At 43.0% G+C, this 23572-nt stretch overlaps 1 protein-coding gene across 4 annotated transcripts in view; it reads right to left on the bottom strand.

The window, feature by feature from the left end:
- LOC106563047 (homer protein homolog 1) overlaps positions 1 to 16700 on the bottom strand; it is an 87343-nt gene extending 70643 nt beyond the window's left edge. For 2 of the 4 annotated variants that reach the window (XM_014128264.3, XM_082958126.1), the window contains exon 1: positions 1121 to 1238. In XM_014128264.3, the coding sequence (XP_013983739.1) occupies positions 1121 to 1155 (35 nt within the window). In that variant the 5' untranslated portion in view covers positions 1156 to 1238. Of the gene's footprint in view, positions 1 to 1120; positions 1239 to 15472 lie in introns of those variants that run through there. The other 2 variants (XM_014128265.3, XM_014128266.3) reach the window with 2 other exon arrangements.
- Between the last annotated feature and the right edge of the window lie 6872 nt (positions 16701 to 23572).

Here is a 23572-nt window from a genome sequence, read left to right as displayed (position 1 = left end):
CAGCCTCATTCTACAGTAGTTCTTAGCTTTTGCTTAGCCACTGGAACAAATATTATACAAATGTATGAATGAATTTACCAATTTCAATGGCGACAGTGTCAACCCATTACAAGGTCATCACTCCAGCCGTGGATGAGATGATCATTTTCCAATGATACCACATAGACGTATTATTATCTGCCTCGAACAAGCTCTATTTTGGTGGCCTCTGGTACATTATATGGCCTTGATTCCACCTGAAATACACAGCTAAATGACTGAATACTTTAACAACTTTACCTCCCAGATTGGTCAAATTACTTGTGGTATTGAAAATGTAAGAAATCAGTATGTAGGCCTACATATTTACATGCAAGGTATGAATTGCCACAGTGCTTGTTATTCAAATGATGTATTTTATTGGCTCTGCTGCCGTGGACACTTAGGGTAAGGAAACCAATGTGTCCTTTGGGTGAACTATCCCTTTAACAGTTTGGCCTGTCAATCAATCAATGTGGGTGGAATTGTCAGGGGAGGCGGCAGGATGTTTGTGAGTCACAGAGTTGGTAGTGTTTCAGACCTGTCAATCAATGTGGGTGAGGCTGAGGAAAGGTGGTAGATTGTGACTACATGACTGAACTAAATAGTCTACTCTTTCAATTGAGTTTAGTTTGGCAACAACTTAAGCAAATATATTGTGCAGTAGTAGCCTTCCAGTATGCAAATTAGGGAGTGAAATGAACGGTTCTCTTGATCAAAAAGAGCTGTTCGTTCACGAACTTCGTATCACTAGGCTACACCGACGAGTCACTTTAGCGGTCACTGGCAAATCTCGACATGGGCTTCGAATCCTAGGCAAATACAAACAAGATCTTTGGTTTACTTGTCACGATGTGAGACCGTGGACATAACTACTGTGTAACATTTATGAATAGCAAAGGGATATAGGAGATTGACTTCAGTCAGTTCGACACCTTTTATAAACTAGTCAACACAAGCTGTTCCGTCGTCAAATCGACTCCGTGGCTGGCTATAGGCCTAGGAAAACGCGAAAGAAAATACATGAATGTGCCACAAAACAAGAATTAACTGGATATCAACTCATCGTTACCCCTTACATGGGACATGTAAATTCACTCACAGGAGACGATGAAAAAGCATCATGTTCTCCCTCATCCGTGAAAAGAAATTTGACTGCAGTCAAACACAGGGCACAAAAAAAAACACCGGTACCGAGAGGCGGGACAGACAGCAGACTGACAGTGTTTCCCGGTCATCGCTTTGTGATTTACAGGCACCTGTCCTATCAATAGATCACTAGACGATAATAAACGTTCATTCTCACAGGTAAAGGCCATACAGACTTTGACTAGCAAATTTAAACTTTTAAATTGAAAGAAGCCTAGTTAAATGTATGAAGTGGAACAGTAGCCGGCTGACAATGAGCCTGTTAACCGCTGTTTAGCCGATAGCCGGCACTGCTCAAATGTATTTAATTAAAACCCATAACACAAAGCCATATGGTATGTTTATTATCTTAGAAAATTAGAAAAAAGGAAGCAGTAGCCTATTCACCAGGAGTAACCGCGGTTTGATCAATTGTTCAGTGGGCATTTGGAAGCTATAGGGCAATTCCACTGCAAAGGAATTATGCAGGGACACTTTAAAAATGTATGCTAAACAAAAACAAAAAACATTGATTTCAAAGTTTAAAAGGCCAATTGCCCCTTAAAACCAACTCCTCTGGTTTTAAACGGCGTATGTGGCATCAATATGAGTCAGAAACGTTATAGTGTCAATAGGATAATTTGTCATAGTCAGTCTCGTCCCAAACAGAGTTTTGTACGTGAGTTTGTCACTACTTATTGGAGGGGTGGGTGTGGATTATTTACGTACTCATTTTTTCCAACGATGCCCAATTTCCCAGAAACAACATGTTGTGGTCCGCCCCCAGCTGCCATGTGAACATTTGTCGTCAAGTCTGCATATGGGTGCAACGCACGCACATTTCACTCAGCAAATACGAGTGAAAATGGGCTTCCATAAAGTTTGCGCAAACTTCCAATGCATTTCAACAATATTGCCAGAAATGGATTGTCAACCGTCAAACCACTGGTGTTGGTGAGTACGTTAGCTAAGTAGATTGCTGGTACTAGCTAGCTAGTAGCTACTTTTGATTATACAACATTATTTGATAATGTTAGCGAGACAGGCTAGTTATGAGAAGATCAATAACAACGGCGTCCAGTGGGGTCTTCTTGGAACAAACTGGAGGGAGAAAAATGGCAGAAGTGGAAATTATGTCTGAATCAGATGGTGTGTCGGGTGGAGATGAGGGTGAGAAGAATTGGATTACCGTGGTGAATGCAAAAGTAAATAAGAAGAAATCCAAGCCTAGTTCTGAAAAGGCTTTTCACTAGATGTTGGAACATTGCTGCAGGGACTTGCTTCCATTCAGCCACAAGAGCATTAGTGAGGTTGGGCACTGATGTTGGGCGATTAGGCCTGGCTCACTGTCGACGTTCCAATTTATACCAAAGGTGTTCGATGGGTTTGAGGTCAGGGCTCTGAGCAGGCCAGTCAAGTTTTTCCACCCCAATCAAGACAAACCATTTCTGTATGGACCTTGCTTTGTGCACGGGGGCAATGTCGTGTTGAAACCGGAAAGGGCCTTCCCCAAACAGTTGCCACCAAGTTGGAAGTACAGAATCGTATAGAACGTCATTGTATGCTGTAGTGTTAAGATTGACCTTAACTGGAATTAAGGCGCCTGAACCATGAAAAATAGTCCCAGACCATTATTCCTCCACCAAACTTTACAGTTGGCACTATGTATTCGTGCACGTAGCATTTTTCTGGCATCCAAACCCAGATTCATCCGTCAGACTGCCCGATGGTGAAGCGTGATTCATCACTCCAGAGAACGCATTTCAACAGCTCCAGAGTCCAATGGCGGCGAGTTTTACACCACTCCAGCCAATGCTTGGCATTGCGCATGGTGATCTTAGGCTTGTATGCGGCTAAGGAAACCCATTTCATGAAGCTCCCAACAAACAGTTATTGTGCTGACGTTACTTCCAGAGGCAGTTTGGAACTTAAGTGTATTGAGTGTTGCAATAGAGGACAGACGCATACATATATATATTATTTTTTTCTTAACATTTGGTTTCCATGTGTTTGATGCCATTTCATTTGCTCCGTTCCAGACATTATTATGAGCTGTCCTCCCTTCAGCAGCCTCCATTGATGTAGACGGGAGGGGTATCGATCGCCAGCTGAGCCTAAATGCTGCAATTGTGAAGTGTCCTGTTAGGCTGAAGGAGACGGAGGTGGTAAGAATAAGGGCTGTCCAGCATGTCTCTTATGCGGAGGCGGTGAGAAGAGTGGAAGAAAGGAGTGAAGTTGAATAAATAATTGTAGGAGGAGTAGAGACGCCAGATAATATTCCTTGTCAAGAGGGATCCCGACATGTTGCATGTGAAGAAAGTGGACTTTGTATTAGAGGTCGACCGATTAAATCGGCATGGCCGATTTCAAGTTTTCATAATCAGTAATCGCCATTTTTGGACGCCGATTACATTGCATTCCACGAGGAAACTGCGTGGCAAGCTGACCACCTGTTACGCGAGTGCAAGTTGCTAGGTAGTATTAAACTTATGTTATAAAAATCAATCGTCACATAATCACTAGTTAACTACACATGGTTGATGATATTACTAGGTTAACTAGCTTGTCCTGCATTGCATATAATAAATGCGGTGTTAATTTATCATCGAATCACAGCCTACTTCGCCAAATGGGATGATTTCACAAAAGCGCAATCGCGAAAAAAGCACAATCGTTGCACGAATGTACCTAACCATAAAACATCAATGCCTTTCTTAAAAATCAATACACAGAAGCATATTTTCTTTTATACCTGCATATTTAGTTAAAAGAAATTCACATTAGCAGGCAATATTAAGTAGAGAAATTGTGTCAATTCTCTTGCGTTCATTGCACGCAGAGTCAGGGTATATGCAACAGTTTGGGCCGCCTGGCTCGTTGCTAACTAATTTGCCAGAATTTTACATAATTATGACATAACATTGAAGGTTGTGCAATGTAACAGCAATATTTAGACTTAGGGTTGTCGCCCGTTCGATAAAATACGGAGCGGTTCTGTATTTCACTGAAAGAATAAATGTTTTGTTTTCGAAATGATAGTTTCCGGATTTGACCATATTTAAACCTCTTCAGCGTCTCATCCCGTCAGCGGGATCAAAATCCAGCGAAAAATCATATCGCCAATTAGCATTAAAAAAAATCATAATTAAAAATAAATAAAAAATTAATAATTTTTGTTTTTGTTTTATAGATACACCTCTCCTGAATCGACCCACGTCGTCCGATTTCAAAAAGGTTTTACAGGAAAAGCAAATCATTAGATTATGTTAGATGAGTCCATCGTAAAAAGCAGCAACAGCCATTTTCCGACCAACCACTTGCATCACAAATAACCAAAAAACAGCTAAATGCAGCACTAACCTTTTACAAACTTCATCAGATGACACACCTAAGACATCATGTTACACAATGCATGCATTCTTTTGTTCAATAAAGGTCATATTTATATATAAAAACAGCATTTTACATCGGCGTCTGAAGTTGACTAACTATTTTCCCTCAAATGCGTCCCGGGAAACAATGCTACAATTCCCTAAATTACTATCCGATAACGATTTTTTTAAATTTATATTGTCAATCTAACATTTATAGATGAATATCTCTTGAGAACACCTGTCATACCAGATTTTTAATTAACTTTACTGGGTAATCACACTTTGCGATAAAAGGAGATGCGATACTCAGAAAATTAGCTAATATACAGAGCTCGGCGCCATCTTGGAACAATCGCATGTCACATCTCATCTTGTATAATATTGTCAATAATCGCCTACCTTTAGTTGTCTTCATCAGAAAGCACTTCCAGGCATCCCAGGTCCACAACAGATGTATTTTCGGTCGAAAAAGTCCTTCCTTCACGTTCCATTAGCCTGCTGTTGGTAGCGCGTCCTAGGGCTCTCTCCAAATTCTCCGACGTGCGCAGGCTGAAGTTTCGGATAAAATGAGATTTTCCCGCCTGTAGGTTTGTTCAAACATGTCAAACGTTGTAAAACATTAATCTTCAGGGCCTGTAACACCAAGAGAGCCAATAAGATTCGAGGGGGATGATTTCATTGTGTTTCAAACCGTTTCGAAAGGTGGGGGTAGACATGGCCGCCGGCGTCATAATGGTGATGGCCCATCCCCTGTGACCAATTTCCAATGCGTCTCATTCACTGAGTTTCGACTGTATAAGGCTCAAACCACTGTGAAAAGACTGGCGACATCTAGTGGAAGCAATAGGAAGTGCTCACTGAACCATTGTTAACGGTGTGATTAATAGGGAAAGATGAGAAGTCGAGTCCACAATTCAGAATTCCACTTCCTGTTTCAATCGGTCTCGGGGTTTTGACTGCCATTTGAGTTCTGTTATACTCACAGACACCATTCAAACAGTTTTAGAAACTTTAGGGTGTTTTCTATCCATATATAATAAGTATATGCATGCCCTAGCTTCTGAGTTTGATTAGTAGGCCGTTGAAAATGGGAACGATTTTTTTTCAAAATGCGCTGTGGCGCCCCCTATCCTAGGGTATCCTCAAGAGGTGACCAATGGCTCGTATTTCTGTGATTATTATAATATAATTAAGTCTATGATTTGATAGCGCAGTCTGACTGAGCGGTGGTAGGTGGCAGCAGGCTTGCTTCACAGCGCTGTTTATGACTTCAAGCCTATCAACTCCCGAGATTAGTTTTGCCAGCCTAAAGTGCCTATTAGAACACCCAATAGTCAAAGGTATATGAAATAGAAAATGGTATAGAGAGAATTAGTCGACGCGTCATAATTCCTATAATAACTACAACCTAAAACTTCTTAATTTGGAATATTGAAGAACTGGGAATATTGAACCACCAGCTTTCATATGTTCTCATGTTCTGAGCAAGGAACTTAAACGTTAGCTTTTTTACATGGCACATATTGCACTTTTACTTCTCCAACACTTTGTTTTTGCATTATTTAAACCAAATTGAGCATGTTTCATTATTTATTTGAGACTAAATAGATTTTATTTATGTATTATATTAAGTTAAAATAAGTGTTCATTATTCATTCAGTATTGTTGTAATTGTCATTATTACACAAAATAAATACATTTTTTAAAAGTAAAAATAATTCGGCCCATTAATCTGTATCGGCTTTTTTTGGTCCTCCAATAATCGGTATCAGTGTTGAAAAATCATAATCGGTCGACCTCTACTTTGCAGTGTTTATTGCATTGGTTATCAACTGCACAGAGCAAACAGAGGAAATCAGAAAATAGGCATTGTAAGTAAGGTTGGGCATTTTGGGGGATTTTACAGCAGATGCAGGCACGAGCCTGTTTAGGGATCAAATCCAAATTTGTTGGTCACATACGTGTTTAGCAGATGTTATTGCGGGCGTAGCGAAATGCTTGTTTCTAGTTCCGACAGTGCAGTAATATCCAACGATTTCACAACATATACCAAATACATACCAATCTAAAGGAATGGAAATTAGAATATATAAATATGGACGAGCAATGTCAGAGCGGCATAGACTAAGATACAGTAAAATAGAGTACATACATATGAGAGAAGCTGTTTTTCAGTCTCTCGGTCCCAGCTTTGATGCACCTGTACTGGCCTCGCCTTCTGGATGATAGCGGGGTGAACAGGCAGTGGCTCGGGTGGTTGTTGTCCTTGATGATCTTTTTGGCATTCCTGTGACATCGGGTGCAGTAGGTGTCCTGGAGGGCAGGTAGTTTGCCCACGGTGATGCGTTGGGCAGTTCGCACCACCCTCTGGAGAGCCCTGTGGTTGCGGGCAGTACAGTTTCCATACCAGGCGGTGATACAGCCCGACAGGATGCTCTCGATTGTGCATCTGTAAAAGTTTGAGTGTTTTAGGCGCCTTCTTCACCACACGGTCTGTGTGGGTGGACCATTTCAGTTGGTCAGTGATGTGTACGCCTAGGAACTTGAAGCTTTCCAACTTCTCCACTGCGGTGTGGATTGGAGGGTGTCCCTCTGCTGTTTCCTGAAGTCCAAGATCATCTCCTTTGTTTTGTTGACGTTGAGTGAGAGGTTATTTTCCCGGCACCACACTCCGAGAGCCCTCACCTCCTCCATGTAGGCTGTCTCATTGTTGGTAATCAAGCCCACTACTGTTGTGTCTTCTGCAAACTTGATGATTGAGTTGGAGGCGTGCGTGGCCACGCAGTCATGGGTGAACAGGGAGTACAGGTGGGAGCTGAGCACGCACCCTTGTGGGGCCCCAGTGTTGAGGATCAGTGACGTGGAGGTGTTGTTTCCTAGTCCAGGACCCTGTTACACAGGGCAGGGTTCAGACCCAAGGCCTCAAGCTTAACCTCTTACATCTAGACGTTCCGCTAGCGGAACACCTGCTCCAATATCCAATGATAGGCGTGGCGCGAATTACAAATTCCTCAAAAATACAAAAACTTCAATTTTTCAAACATATGACTTTCACAGCATTTTAAAGATAACTCTCCTTTATCTAACCACACTGTCCGATTTCAAAAAGGCTTTACAACGAAAGCAAAACATTAGATTGTCAGCAGAGTACCAAGCCAGAAATAATCAGACACCCATTTTTCAAGCTAGCATATAATGTCACAAAAACCCAGAAGACAGCTAAATGCAGCACTAACCTTTGATGATCTTCATCAGATGACAACCCTAGGACATTATGTTATACAATACATGCATGTTTTGTTCAATCAAGTTCATATTTATATCAAAAACCAGCTTTTTACATTACCATGTGACGTTCAGAACTAGCAAACTTCCGGCGAATTCACTAAATTACTCACGATAAACGTTCACAAAAAGCACAACAATTATTTTAAGAATTATAGATACAGAACTCCTCTATGCACTCGATATGTCCGATTTTAAAATAGCTTTTTGGTGAAAGCACATTTTGCAATATTCTACGTACATAGCCCAGCCATCACGGGCTAGCTATTTAGACACCCGGCAAGTTTAGCACTCACCAATATCAGATTTACTATTATAAAAGTTTGATTACCTTTTGTTGTCTTCGTCAGAATGCACTCCCAGGACTGCTACTTAAATAACAAATGTTGGTTTGGTCCAAAATAATCCATCGTTATATCCGAATAGCGGCGTTTTGTTCGTGCGTCCCAGACACTATCCGAAATGGTAAATCAGGGTCGCGCGCGTGGCGCAATTCGTGACAAAAAAAATCTAAATATTCCATTACCGTACTTCGAAGCATGTCAACCGCTGTTTAAAATCCATTTTTATGCCATTTTTCTTGTAAAAAAGCGATAATATTCCGACCGGGAATGTCCATTTAGCTAAACAGAGGAAAGTAAACAAAGCTTTCGGTCGACGCGGGCACGAGCCTGAGTCTCACAGTACTGTAACCAGCCACTACCCAAACGCGCTACTTTGTTTCAGCCAGAGCCTGCAAAGCCACGATTCAGTATTTTGCCGCCTATGGCAGCCGTAGGAAGTGTCACGGGACAGCTAAGATCCTCACTCTTCAATAAACAGAGACAAGAAGAACGTCACCTTGTCAGACAGGCCACTTCCTGCATGAAATCTTCTCAGGTTTTTGCCTGCCATATGAGTTCTGTTATACTCACAGACACCATTCAAACAGTTTTAGAAACTTTAGGGTATTTTCTATCCAAAGCCAATAATTATATGCATATTCTAGTTACTGGGCAGGAGTAGTAACCAGATTAAATCGGGTATGTTTTTTATCCAGCCGTGAAAATACTGCCCCCTAGCCATAACAGGTTAATGATAAGCTTGGAGGGTACTATGGTGTTGAATGCTGAGCTATAGTCAATGAACAGCATTCTTACATAGGTATTCCTCTTGTCCAGATGGGATAGGGCAGTGCGATGGCATCATCTGTGGATCTATTGGTGCAGTAAGCAAATTGAAGTGGGTCTAGGATGACTAGTTTTACTAGTTTCTCAATGCACTTCATGACAGAAGTGAGTTACCTTTGCTTTCTTGGGTACAGGAACAATGTTGGCCATCTTGAAGCATGTGGGGACAGCAGACTGGAATAGAAAGAGATTGAATATGTCCGTAAACACACCAGCCAGCCAGCCGGTCTTCGAATGCTCTGAGGACGCGGCTTGGAATGCCGTCTGGGCCGGCAGCCTAGCGAGGGTTAACACGCTGAAATGTCTTACTCACGTCGGTCACGGAGAAGGAGAGCCCACAGCCCTTGGTAGCGGGCTGCGGCGGTGGCACTGTTTTATCCTCAAAGCGGGTGAAGGTGTTTAGCTTGTCTGGAAGCAAGATGTCGGTGTGTCCGCGACGTAGCTGGTTTGTCTTTTGTAGTCCAGAATTGTCTGTAGGCCCTGCCACATACGTCTCGTGTCTGAGCCGGTGAATTGCGACTCCACTTTGTCCCTATTCTGACGTTTTGCCTGTTTGATTGCCTTGCGGAGTGAATAACTACACCGTTTGTATTCTGCCATATTCCCAGTCACCTTGCCATGGTTAAATGAGGTGGTTTGCGCTTTCAGTTTTACGTGAATGCTGACATCTATCCACGGTTTCTGGTTAGGGTAGGTTTTAATAGTCAGAGTTTCTGCCTATAGGAAGGGAGGAGCAAAATGGAGTCGTGGTCAGATTTGTCAAAAGGAGTGCGGGGGAGGGCCTTGTAGGCATCCCGGAAGTTGGAGTAGCAATGGTCGAGTGTTTTAGCAGCGCGAATACTACAGTCAATGTGTTGATATAACTTTTTTTCTAATTTGAACTGTGACCGAAGGAGTGGGATGTTTTATTTGTATATGATGTTGGGGTCCCTCCCTTCTCTTCCCACAATATCCCGTACAGCGAGTGGCGGCAATACACCAATAAGTGTAGTCTGCCATAAAACCTTGAAGAAGATGAAGGCTAGCTATCATACCACAGATGAAAGGGGAATGACATTGTAGCTAGCTGAATACATCAAGCTAACATGTAATGTGGTGTAGCATGTCAACAACAGCCAACTCTAGCAGCAAATAGCAGCAAAACGTATCAGCAAGCATTCAGCAACGTACACAGCTGGTTGCATAGTAACAGTGTCAGCGTCACTGGCTTGAATCTATTCTGTAGTTAGTCCCTTTAATAGCATATACATTACTTCCAAACTACAGAAAGTATTTTTTTTGGCTCTGTTGATTGACTTATATTTTATTTCATTCACAGGTTATGTAAAAAACCTGGTGAATTTGTTGTTCAGCAGGGTTGTGGGAACCCCCTTACCATATCATAGCCGTTACAGAAGGATGAGGCAGTGGCCAGTCACCAGTCCCACTTCAGGGTAATGGAGGACACTTGAATCAGGTTGATCACATTTGACCTGGTCAATGGTCAAAATACCATCTGTCCTGGAATTCACCAAACCACCATTTATAATGTAATCAGTACTGTGTGTGTCTTGTATGTTGTAAGGAGGTGCCCCCTTCCACTGCGTCAATGGATTACTACTGGGCCCAGGGAGTAATGCCAACCAGTCAGTGCCATGCTGGCACGTGCCCCTTGTGAATTAGCTGTGAATCAGGATCTCTGATTGGCTACGTTCAACAGTGTATTCACTGTTGGCTTCCGTGACTGTATGGTGACAGTCTTTCTCTCTCTCCCTCCCTCTGCGATATAGGAGCTGAAGTCGGGGCTCCTTTTATAAGCAGTATCTGAGACGAGAGGGACCTGGAGCTGATTTATGCTGCGTGCCATCAGGAGTTGGCAAACATCTCAGAAGGGACACAAGTTGATGATCACTGACAGTACATCACAAGTAATATCACCCTTTCAATACGTGTCACTCATCAACACTTCCTCATTTTCCTACAGATGGGCAGGAGAGATTAGGGCTGGGCGATATGGCCAAAATATCACAATATTTCACTTTTTTTTACAGTATGACTTAGGATTGTTTTATACCGTTCAATCCAACAAAAATCTTTTTCAGCATTTTCATCAATTTCCACACTGTGCCATGTAGGGCTGCATGTAAATTGGTGAACTCTTGGAATCATGGAAATATAATGATTATTCTAATTCCATACACTGAACAAAAATACAAACGCAACAACTTCAAAGATTTTACTGAGTTACAATTCATACAAGGACATCAGTCAATTGAAATAAATTCAGTAGGCATTAATCTATGGATTTCACATGACTGGGAATACAGACGTGCATCTGTTGGTCACAAATACCTTCTAAAAAAAAAAAAAAAAAATGGTAGGGAAGTGGATCAGAAAACCAGTCAGTATCTGGTGTGACTACCATTTGCCTCATGCAGCATGACATCTCTTTCGCATAAAGTTGATCAGGCTGTTGATTGTGGCCTGTGGTATGTTGTCCCTATCCTCTTCAATGGCTGTACGAAGTAGCTGGATATTGGCAGGAACTGGAACACGCTATCTTACACGTTGACTCAGAGCATCCCAAACATGCTCAGTGGATGATATGTCTGGTGAGTATGCAGGCCATGGAAGTACTGGAACATTTTCAGCATCAAGGAATTGTGTACAAATCATGGGGCCATGCATTATCATGCTGAAACATGAGGTGATGGCTGTGGATGAATGGCACGACAATGGGCCTCAGGAGCTCGTCACGGTATCTCTGTGCATTCAAATTTGCATTTTACCGATTGCATTGGGTTCATTGTCCGTAGCCTATACCTGCCCATACCATAACCTCACTGCCACCATGGGGCACTCTGTTCACAACGTTGACGTCAGAAAACCACTCGCCAACACAACACCGTACACGCCATCTACCATCTGCCATGTACAGTTGAAACCAGATTCATCCATGAAGAGCACACTTCTCCAGCGTGCCAGTGGCCATTGAAGGTGAGCATTTGCCCACTGAAGTCAGTTACAAGCAGAACTGCAGTCAGGTCAAGACCCTGGCGAGAACGACGAGCACGCAGACGAGCTTCCCTAAGATGGAATCGGACAGTTTGTGCAGAAATTCTTCGGTTGTTTAAACCCACCGTTTCATAAGCTGGTCTCAGATGAGCCCGCAGGTGAAGAAACCGGATGTGGAGGTCCTGGGCTGGCGTGGTTAGACATACTGCCAAATTCTCTATAACGCTGTTGGAGGTGGCTTATGGTAGAGAAATTAACATTAACTGGAAACGGCTCTGGTGGACATTTCTGCAGTCAGCATGCCAATTGCATGCTCCCTCAACTTGAGCCATCTGGTGTTGTGTGACAAAACGGTACATTTTCTAGTGGCCTTTTATTGTCCACAGCACAAGGTGCACCTGTGTAATGATCATTCTGTTCAATCAGCTTCTTGATATGCCACACCTGTCAGGTGGATGGATCATCTTGGCAAAGGAGAAATGCTCACTAATAGGGATGTAAACAAATTTGTGCACATTTGAGAAAAATAAGCTTTTTGTGCATATGGAACATTTTAGATTTTATTTCAGCTCATGAAACATTTTACAACACTTTACATATTGTGTTTATTTTTGTTCAGTGTATATTATTCTATATTATTATGGGTTATTGTGTGTAGATGGGTGAGAGAAATATAAGTTAATACATTTTTAATTCAGGCCTTAACTGCATTTTGTTTTTCAGGAATATGTCAAGATGTATCCAGGGGCGGAAATCCCGGGGGGGGACAGGGGGGACACGACCCCCCCATCCTGGGAAAAATATGATTTGTCCCCCCCAATATATCACTGAAACATAACTATGTAATTTAAATAATATTAATAATACGCAATGAAAGCAATTGTGCTGATTATAGACACTTAATAGCGCGTTTTTAAGTTTCAAGAGATTGCGACCCCCCCCCCCCCCCCCCTTTTCCTCACAATGGTTTGATCCACTGGCAAGGTAACAGAGGGGTTGTAGCCACTGTCTGAAAGGCACTCAATGAACGTAACTGACGTGAGGTTAATCCAGTCAATCGCGCACTCACACTAGCTGAATATGCAGAGCTAGCGCGCAAATATTAACTATTAAGCTAGCTAGTACCTATTCCATTTATGTGGCCTCGTCAAAGATGGAATCTTTGCTATCGTCAATTTATTCCGAGATCAGCATGCAGATGATGTAAGTTAGTGCTTCAAAGTCCCTGTGATAAGGTTAGTGATAAACTGAAGTCCAAACTGAACAGAACTACACTCTCTTCTACCATTGTCTTAAATATATTTAATGGTCTCGTTGCAAAAGCTAAATTGTCGCAAGGGAACTTTTATTTATTTATTTTGTTTAACCCGGGTAGCAAAGATTATAGCAAACACCACTGAAACTGAATTGGTGCTCGCTAGCTTTGCAAATTCAGCTATTGTTGGAAGCCAACCAATATGAAACAAACTATTAAAATTACAAAAAGGTTGCAGCTTATGTTGTGTAAATGGTGAACTCATACAGCTGTCAACTCTTGTCATTTTAATCCGTTTCACATTTGTTAGCTACCTTTTAGATCGAAGCCCAAATAGAATGATAAGATAGAAGCCCATCTCCTACTGTAAATAACCTACACACTGTGTGTGTGTGTGTGTGTGTAGCCAGCCAGCCAGGTAGAAAAATGGCAGAAAAATAAAAGACGGACATCAGAGTATTTTTCAGTACACCAAAACGCAAAGTAAGAACCCTAGTAGCCTAATATCTCAAAGACTAGTTGATAAAATGTTCATAAGAAAGAAATGAAATTCTAATGGAAATGTTTCACAATGATGTCATTAGGCAGAGCAGGCAACAGATGGCACACAGACAGCAGAGTTGGGCACAGATATGCAGGGACAGACTGGCAGAGACAGGGAGTCTCAGGTAAGTTTGTTGAGTCTTTGTTTGGCAACATTATGAAAGGTTCTCCATTTTTTTTTACATGTAAAATAGGAACATAATTGGAAAATGCCATGGATACCCCCACTCTCAACTTAAACTGGTGACTGAACTAAGATTTGTTAAAGGCAATGGTATTGCTGTTGTGATTAGTTGTGTAGTTTTGGGTACCGGCAGTTAGGAGTACGGCAAACACCTTATTTCTTTGGTTCCTCAATATACATTTACCATATTACAATGTAGGCTATGTGTTACAGCACTACTTTTGGTGTCCCCCTCAGGAATTGCTCTTTAGAAAATTTCATGTAATTGTCCCCTCCAAAGTTGATATCAGATTTTCGCCCCTGGATGTATCCATTTAGGCAATCTGTATCAAGAGTCCAATGTGCACTTTCTAGTGTAACCTTATCCTTTAGTCAATCAAAATAGCCTCCAACACTCTACTCAACAAATTGGATGCAGTCTATCACAGTGCCATCCGTTTTGTCACCAAAGCCCCATATACTACCCACCACTGCGACCTGTATGCTCTTGTTGGCTGGCCCTCACTTCATATTCATCTCCAAACTCACTAGCTCCAGGTCATCTATAAGTCTTTGCTAGGTAAAGCCCTGCCTTATTTCAGCTCACTGGTCACCATAGCAGCACCCACCCATAGCACGCGCTCCAGCAGGTATATTTCACTGGTCATCCCCAAAGCAAACTCCTCCTTTGGCTGCCTTTCCTTCCAGTTCTCTGCTGCCAATGACTTGAACGAATTGCGAAAATCACTGAAGCCTTATCTCCCTCACTATCTTTAAGCATCAGCTGTCAGAGCAGCTTACTGATCATTGCACCTGTACACAGCCCATCTGTAAATAGCCCACCCAACTACCTCATCCCCATATTGTTATTTATTTGCCCATATTATTTATTTATTTGCCCCTTTAAATCCATTAAGGGGCAATCTGGGATTGGTACATCCATTTTTGGACTTAATTTAATATATAGCTATTGATTCTTGAAGAATTAAACTTAAATGGCTCATGAGCAATGGTCTTACCCCATCAGAAACTAAAATACTGTATATGTTTGTTTTAGTACATTGTTTGTAATGACTGACTATCTCATAACTCATAGTCCGAATTGTTTTGGGGATGGCGAAAACAAGCTTCCATATTCATATTTCTGTTTGACTTTAAATAAAACCCATTACCTCTGCCACATTTTTTTAATTGATATTAAATGGTTTACCAATCTCTAATAAATACTTTTTTATTTGACTGCCAAATCGATATGCTCCTATGAACTTCATATGTTGGGTCCTTTTTAAATGTAAATGACCTAAAGCTCAGGCCATGGGCTGATGGTGAGGCTGTCAACGCAAGGCAAGCCAACTTCAGGTAAATCATGTCGCCAAACAGCGTATTGTTGCTGTCAACCTTCTACCCCCCCCCCCCCCCCCCCCCACACTTATCTATCTTGAAACAAACCAGGCTTCCAAGAAATCATAACACACCCATGAATACAATTCTTGTCAGGGAAGATTAGTACAGACTAAATGGCACTACATTGCGCGATACGTACCCCATTTTGCTTGGTTGTTAAATCGAAGGGAAGGGAGTCAGTCCGTGGGCGCAGGGCTCCAAAGGCGGAGTGAACAATCTAGGTAATGTGTTTTTCCTCTCCAATAAGCAGCTCTTCACGGCGCTGTTGACGTCTGTGGCTTGACAGGAGATTCTAGATAGTCAGTGCGGTTCCCTTCACGCCGACATGGCTTGCTAGTCTGTTCTAAGCTATGGGGTGTTGGTTCAAAGTTCACCCAAACAAACGTGTCGGTGGATTCATGATGACCGAAAACATCGGTGTTGACGTTAGCTAAATTAAACGCACTCTTCAATCATGCTCAATGGGAAGCGAAAGCACGGAGGATATATAGCAGCTACGCTAACGTTGGCTACCGAGGCGCGCATACATGACTGACGGTTCTTAATTCCAAAGTAGCGCGAGCTCCTTTTTACACTTAAAAAGGTAGGAAAAATAGGGACCGCTTGCATTGATATTGGCAGCACACCATCTTCTCGTCTGCGGAAAAAAAAATGCTTAAAATATCCACTTGGTTCTAGACGGATTTGGGTATTACTATTACAGCTCCGCACGGCGCCCCTCTCCGTTGACTTGCATTTCGCTACTCTCCAAAGATGACACCGCTCTCAAAATGTGACCAGCTGCGTGCACCGCAGTTATCCTCGGGCGAGAAAAATGCTTAACATTCATTCTTGCTTCTCACTTTGAAAGGCCCGACTGTTCAACATTCCGAAATGTAACGTTACTCAGTTGCTCAATCCCTGGCGTCGTAAGTGCCATCAAAATTCCTCTAGTAGCTATCCTACTACAGTTTATCAAAACGCACACATCTGCAGCAATAATAAACTCATTTTAGTTACAGGGAAAAATATTATTTATGTCGAATTGGCTTCATCTCCCATCTGTTTTCGCGGAATGACTTGGTACATTCTCATGGCTTCATCGTCTCCTCTAGTCAGACCAAACCAGCTACCGGCATCTTCAACGCCTGGTCAAATAAGGCCGAATATGAAATGCTATGCTGAATTAAGTTAAAATAAGAACAATAGCCAATTCGTTGATATTATTCATCAGACTGGGATTTTAAATGTCAAATCACGGCCAGTCTTTGCTCCATCGAACGCCTCCCTTTTTCTCCAGCCGTCTGTCTGTGTAGTGTCTGATCTCTCCAATCATCCCATTCATCACCTCTCTCAACCCATCCTCCCGTTGTGTTCACTGAAAGCATGAAATTGGCCCTACGTGATCACGCCGCCCCTCCGCACAACGTCACCGTATCCTTAGAAATCTGACGCAATAAAATAGTTCCGTCATTTCCGCTTAGCAACTGAGGAATAGTTCGTATTATACCTCAGTGGTAGCAACCTGCAGTTTATTATGGGCCCTATAATAAACCTGCAATATTAAGTTAAAGTTTTTCATTGCGGTATGTTTTGTGACCATGGATTGGATGAGAATGCGGACCTACATTATATGTATATGACCTTTCCAAAGCATCCACTAATTCAGCACACTGCACAGATCTTAGATTAAGAATTAGAATTCTACAGATGATTCACCCAGAGGTCGACTTTATGGATAGCCACCATATTACTACTCTACAACTTTTTTGTATTAGGACATATTTAGTTACCCTATATACATTAAAAGCATACACAGAATGATAATCGATGCAGTGTATACATCATTGAGTAGTTCCATTTAGCTTATTGTGCAATTGATGGTGGACACCTTGTGGACAATGGATGTCAGTGGCAAATGTGGCCACTACAGCGTGTCTATTTACTGTTATTGAACTCAGGTTCCCACCCTTCAGCTTGTTTTCTTTTCAACCAGACAACAGTGGCATATTGGCCTTTAGTTTTGACCTATGTTAAGGGCTTGTTGTATGCTTGCCATTCTCTCTTTGGCATCAAGAGGATCCTTCTTGCATGCAATATGGCATGTCTGTTATCAGTTTTATCAGATTACTAAATCTAATTATTAATCACTGTTACCGAACCTGGCTGTTATCAAATTGTTCTGGGCTGTTCATTGCTTCAAATTAATCACAGATTTTGGGGGTGCCCTTGTGTTAATGGAATTTCACTGAAACTTAACATTCTCCTGCCCTGTCCCTTAAATCCTCACCTCACATCTGATTTACCACCTGAGAAGAGAGTGAGCAGGGAACATGGCTATATACAGGTAATTGACAAAATATTGGAAGCACTTCTGTAAATGAAGAATACAAAGTATATTGAAAGTAGGTGCTTCCACACAGGTGTGGTTCCTGAGTTAATAAAGAAATTAACATCCCATCATGCTTAGGGTCATATATAAAAATGCTGGGCAGGCCATTATTTTGGCTGCCATGGCAATGCCCCCATAGGATTACAATGCCTCCATCCACAGGGCACGAGTGGTCACTGAATGGTTTGATGAGCATGAAAACGATGTAAAGCATATGCCACGGCCGTCTCTGTCACAATCGTCGTAATAACATTCAGACCAAAGCGCAGCGTAATATGGGTTCCACATGTTTATTGAATGAAACGCACAAAAACAATAAAGAATGAACAAAACGTGAAGCAAATTAAGTGCTCACAGGCAACGACACATAAACAAGATCCCACCAAAACACAGTGGGGAAAAACATATTTAGGCTGCCTAAATATGATCCCCAATCAGAGACAACGCTAAACAGCTGCCTCTGATTGGTGATCATACCAAGCCAACATAGAAATAAACAACCTAGATTACCCACCCTAGTCACACCCCAACCTAACCAAAATAGAGAATAAAAAGGCTCTCTATGGTCAGGGCGTGACAGTCTCAGTCACCAGATCTCAACCCAACTGAACACTTATGGGAGATTCTGGTGTGGCGCCACCATCAACAAAACACCCTTATAGAATTTCTCATGGAAGAATGGTGTCACATCCCTCCGATAGAGTTCCAGACAGTTGTAGAATCTATGACAAGATGCATTGAAGCTGTTCTGGCGGCTCGCGGTGGCCCAATTCCCTATTAAAACACTTGGTGTTGGTGTTTCCTTTAGTAGTTACCTGTTTATATATATACACACACCACCGTTCAAAAGTTTGGTCACTTAGAAATATCCTTGTTTTTGAAAGAAAAGCACATTTTTTTGTCCATTAAAATAACATCAAATTGATCAGAAATACAATGTATTGATGGTGCAGCTAGAACCTTTTGAGGATCTGAGGACCCATGGGAGGGAATAGGTTTTGTCGTGCCCGCTTCACGACTGTCATGGTACACCAAGGAACTTGAAGCTCTCAACCTGCTCCACTGCAGCCCCATCGATGAGAATGGGGGCATGCTCGTTCCTCTTTTTCCTGTAGTCCACAAACATCTCCTTTGTCTTGATCCCGTTGAGGGAGAGGTTGTTGTCCTGGCACCACACGACCATGTCTCTGACCTCCTCCCTATAGGCTGTCTCGTTGTTGTCGGTGATCAGGCCTATCAATGTTGTGTCATCGGCAAATTTAATGGTGTTGGAGTGGTGCCTGGCCGTGCAGTCATGAGTGAACAGGGAGTATAGGAGGGGGCTGAGCATGCACCCATGAGGGGCCCCTGTGTTGAGGATCAGCGTGGCGGATGTGGTGTTACCTACCCTTACCACCTGGGGGTGGCCCGTCTGGAAGTCCAGGATCCAGTTGCAGAGGGAGGTGTTTAGTCCCAGGGTCCTTGGCTTATTGATGAGCTTTGAGGGCACTATGGTGTTAAACGCTGAGCTGTAGTCAATGAATAGCATTCTCACATAGGTATTCCTTCTGTCCAGGTGGGAAAGGGCAGTGTGGAGTGCAATAGAGACTGCATCATCTGTGGATCTGTTGGGGCGGTATGCAAATTGGAGTGGGTCTAGGGTTTCTGGGATGATGGTGTTGATGTGAGCCATGACCTGCCTTTCAAAGCACTTTATGGCTACAGACATGAGTGCTAGGGGTCGGTAGTCATTTAGGCAGGTTACTTTAGTGTTCTTGGGCACACTATGGTAGTCTGCTTGAAACATGTTGGTTTTACAGACTCGGACAGGGAGAGGTTGAAAATGTCAGTGAAGACACTTGCTAGTTGGTCAGTGCATGCTCGCAGTGCATGCTCGCAGTACACGTCCTGGTAATCTGTCTGGCCCTGCGGCCTTGTGAATGTTGACCTGTCTAAAGGTATTATTCACATCGGCTGCGGAGAGCGTGATCACACAGTCTTCCGTTACAGCTGGTGCTCTCATGCATGTTTCAGTGTTATTTGCCTCGAAGCGAGCATAGAAGTAGTTTAGCTCGTCCGGTAGGCTCATGTCACTCGGCTGTGCTTCCCTTTGTAGTCTGTAATGGTTTGCAGGCCCTGCCACATCCGACGAGCGTCAGACCCGGTGTGGTACGACTCGATCTTAGTCCTGTATTGACGCTTTGCCTGTTTGATGGTTCGTCAGAGGACATAGCGGGATTTCTTAAGCTTCCGGGTTAGAGTCCCACTCCTTGAAAGCAGCAGCTCTAGCCTTTAGCTCAGTGCAGATGCTGCCTGTAATCCATGGCTTCTGGATGGGGTATGTACATACGGTCACTATGGGGACGATGTCATCGATGCACTTATTGATGAAGCCAATGACAGATGTGGTGTACTCCTCAATGCCATTGGAGGAATCCTGGAACATATTCCAGACTGTGTTAGCAAAACAGTCCTGTAGCTTAGCATCTGCTTCATCTGACCACTTTTTTATTGATCTAGTCACTGGTGCTTCCTGCTTAAATATTTGCTTGTAAGCAGGAATCAGGAGGATAGAATTATGGTCAGATTTGCCAAATGGAGGGCGAGGGAGAGCTTTGTATGCGTCTCTTTGTGAGGAGTATAGGTGCTCCAGAGTTATTTTCCCTCTGGTTGCTCATTTAACATGCTGATAGAAATTTGGTGAAACGGATTTAAGTTTCCCTGCATTAAAGTCCCCGGCTACTAGGAGCGCCGCTTCTGGGTGAGCGTTTTCTTGTTTGCTTATGGCGGAATACAGCTCATGCAATGCCATTTTAGTGCCAGCCTCTTACTGTGGTGGTATGTAAACATGACTAATGATTACACCCTAAAATCAGATAGATACAGGCAAGAGTGTGCAAGGCGGTATTGAATGTGTCGCTGTCTGTCACCTCAAATGTTTATCTCGACCTGTGTGCACCTACGTTATAAACTTTCATTCAGTCTAGGTTGTAGCAACCTCATGATGGGAATAGGGAAAATGTGGGTATCATGTAGTAGCCTAAACCTATTACTGTTACATTGAACTGGGTGAATGGAATATGAATGACAGTCATTCAATATGCTGTAACTGAAATAAGGCCATGCTCATAAAAAATAAAAAAGTCTTCCCTATCTTAAACAGCACCGACCACCACTGCTACACAGACCTGTATGAAGAGGCGGGAGGCAGCAAGGAAGGAGTGAAGGATGAAGACAGAGAGTATGACCTCTGAATGGTCTTTCCACAGCAGACACTCAGACTGGAAGGCCAGGGGGTACCTGGAGAAGTTTGTCCTGAAGGATGAGACTCCTGTGGTGGAGCTGGAAGGGTAGCCAGCCGTAGAGGAAGGCTTCAGAACTTGGGCCCAGGAATCATATGCGCTGGACAGCTTTCTCTCACACCCTGACGATGCACAGACAGAAGGGGAAATCCATGAGTCTGAGCATGACATGACAGATTTCTTCCTGACGAACGCCAGGTTCTCTCCATCCGATGATCGGTACGTTTCATCACTGGATAAAGAAAAGAACAATGCAGAACCTGTGAAGGAGAATAAACATGTCAAGGCAGACAATAACGTTTTAGTGCAGGAAGCGCCTCAGCCTCAAGTGGTGGAAGAAGGAAAAACCACGGAATTGGGAGCGAGACACAGGGCATCGTCACAGATATAAATGAGCCGCCACTGTCTGACCCAGAGTCTTCCTCTGAGGTGGCTGGTGGGGGGAGTGTCACTGAGCCCCCCACAGACCCAAACCTCTCACACAAGCATGATGCTCCCACAGAGGAACTACAAACCCTCCCGTTTCCTCTGAGTGACAGTGGAACCCAGAAGATAACCAATCAGGAAGCTCTGAAGCAAGTAGCCCTGCTTAGAAGGAAGCCAGTTGCACCTCCAAAGACCTCTCTGAATCTAGTGCCAATGGCTCAAGCCCATATCCCAGTCGAGATCCTGGAGGAGGGAGTAGGGGATGGAGGGAAGGAAGAGAGGGAGGAGGAGAAAGCCAAGGCGTCACCAGTTGACGGCTTATCCTCATTTTACCAATCCCAAATTGCACTGCTATCAAGTATAGCTACTGACCCAACAATTGAAGAAGGGAGCGAAAAGACGCTTAGACACTGAACCAGTAAAAGTAGAGAACAAAAATACTTAATTGGCTGAGGGAAACACAGAACCACATCAGGCTGAGGAGAGTGACAGCCCCAAGCCAGATACTGACCCGGTATTGACAGGAGACCAAAACAGAACCTGAGGAGAGACTATACCAGAGAAAGGATAGACACAACCAGCTGAGTCAGCTAAGCCAGAGGTTGAACCAGAGAAAGGAGGGGGCAGCAGTGAGACTGCATCAGCTACAGTACAACAGGAGCTAGCCAGACCTCTCCTCCTGCCACTGCCCTAATGCCTGCCACAGTGACTGAACCAGCCAAAGATAGCAGAAGATGCATCCTCCTTAAGCCTTGTTTAGTGTCACACCCTGATCTGGTTCAACTGTCTTTGTGATTGTCTCCACCCCCTCCAGGTGTCGCTTATTATCCCCGGTGTATATATCCCTGTGTTTCCTGTCTCTCTGTGCCTGTTCGTCTTGTTTGCCAAGTCATCTAGCGGTTTTCCTTGCTCCTATTTTTTCCCAGTCTCTGTTTGTTTCTAGTCCTCCTGGTTTCGACCCTTGCCTGTCCTGACTCTGAACCCGCCTGCCTGACCACTCTGCCTGTTCTGACTACCAGCCTGCCTATCCCCTTGTACTGTTTTGGACTCGGGTCTGGTTTCTGACCCCTGCCTGGCCTGACCTCAAGACTGCCTATCGTCTGTGTCTGTTTGGACTCTGACCTGGTTTATGAACTCTCACCTGTCCCCGACCTGCCTTTGCCTTCTCCCTTTGTTATAATAAATATCAGAGCTCTACCATCTGCCTCCTGTGTCTGCATTTGGGTCTCACCTTGTGCCTTTATAGTTTAGTGGAAAAATACAATGTGCTTTTAGTCTTGGTTTATTATGCCGCAGCAATTTGGAATGGAGAGGTCAAATTATGAATTGATGCAAAAATGACAATGTCACCTTTTTTTCTGGATATCTTTATGCATAAGTGTTTGTTTTAGCATTTTAAATCAATAGCACCTTTCTGGGCCCCTTTTTTTGGCCAGATAAAGCCTACTCCTGGACATAGAAACACTTTCAATGGAGATTCTCCATTGAGCAGTAATTGTTAGGTTATTACCATTTTATCATGTAATGTCTAAGTAAATACCTGATTATTTCTGTACTGTAAAATAAAGTGCTAGCTGTATTCCTCTCCTTTTGTGCCTAAGAGAGGAATATACCCGCTGCTCCAGATCATCCAATCCCCTCTGTGTTGATGGATGGTAGCTGGTTGAGCTATAGCTTTGTGTGTGTGTTTGAGAAATAGGAGCAGTGAGGTCAGTGGCCGGGTAACCACTAGCTAAAATGTTCACCATACAACAGATAGCGCCAACAACTAGAGTGACATAAACTATTAACTGAAATTGACAAACAATTTTCGCCAAATGAAAATACCAATGTAGCCACGATACACAAGCAATAGCCTCCAAAGGCGGCATATTTCATATCATTCGACAAAATGACACACTACTTAACTCAGCTCAGCCATAGACCAATGTAGCATCCCCAGTTACAACCAATAGGTGGCACTAAAAGACCAATATATGGACACATTTCATCCGAATAGTTTGCAATGCAAACTCCATAGCTTTTCACAATGGATTTGCAATTCTTCCAATGCACCGTAAGCAGCACACCCAATCAGACACACACATAATAATATTATTATATGAAATATTATTACACACACATAATAAATAAGGTTCTAATCAAATGTCCATATAAATAA

This window comes from Salmo salar, chromosome 11 (assembly GCF_965601325.2).
Source record: "Salmo salar chromosome 11, fSalSal1, whole genome shotgun sequence".
Lineage (NCBI taxonomy): Eukaryota > Metazoa > Chordata > Actinopteri > Salmoniformes > Salmonidae > Salmo > Salmo salar.
The sequence above is the reverse complement of the archived record's forward strand: the minus strand, read 5'-3'. Positions and strand labels throughout refer to the sequence as shown.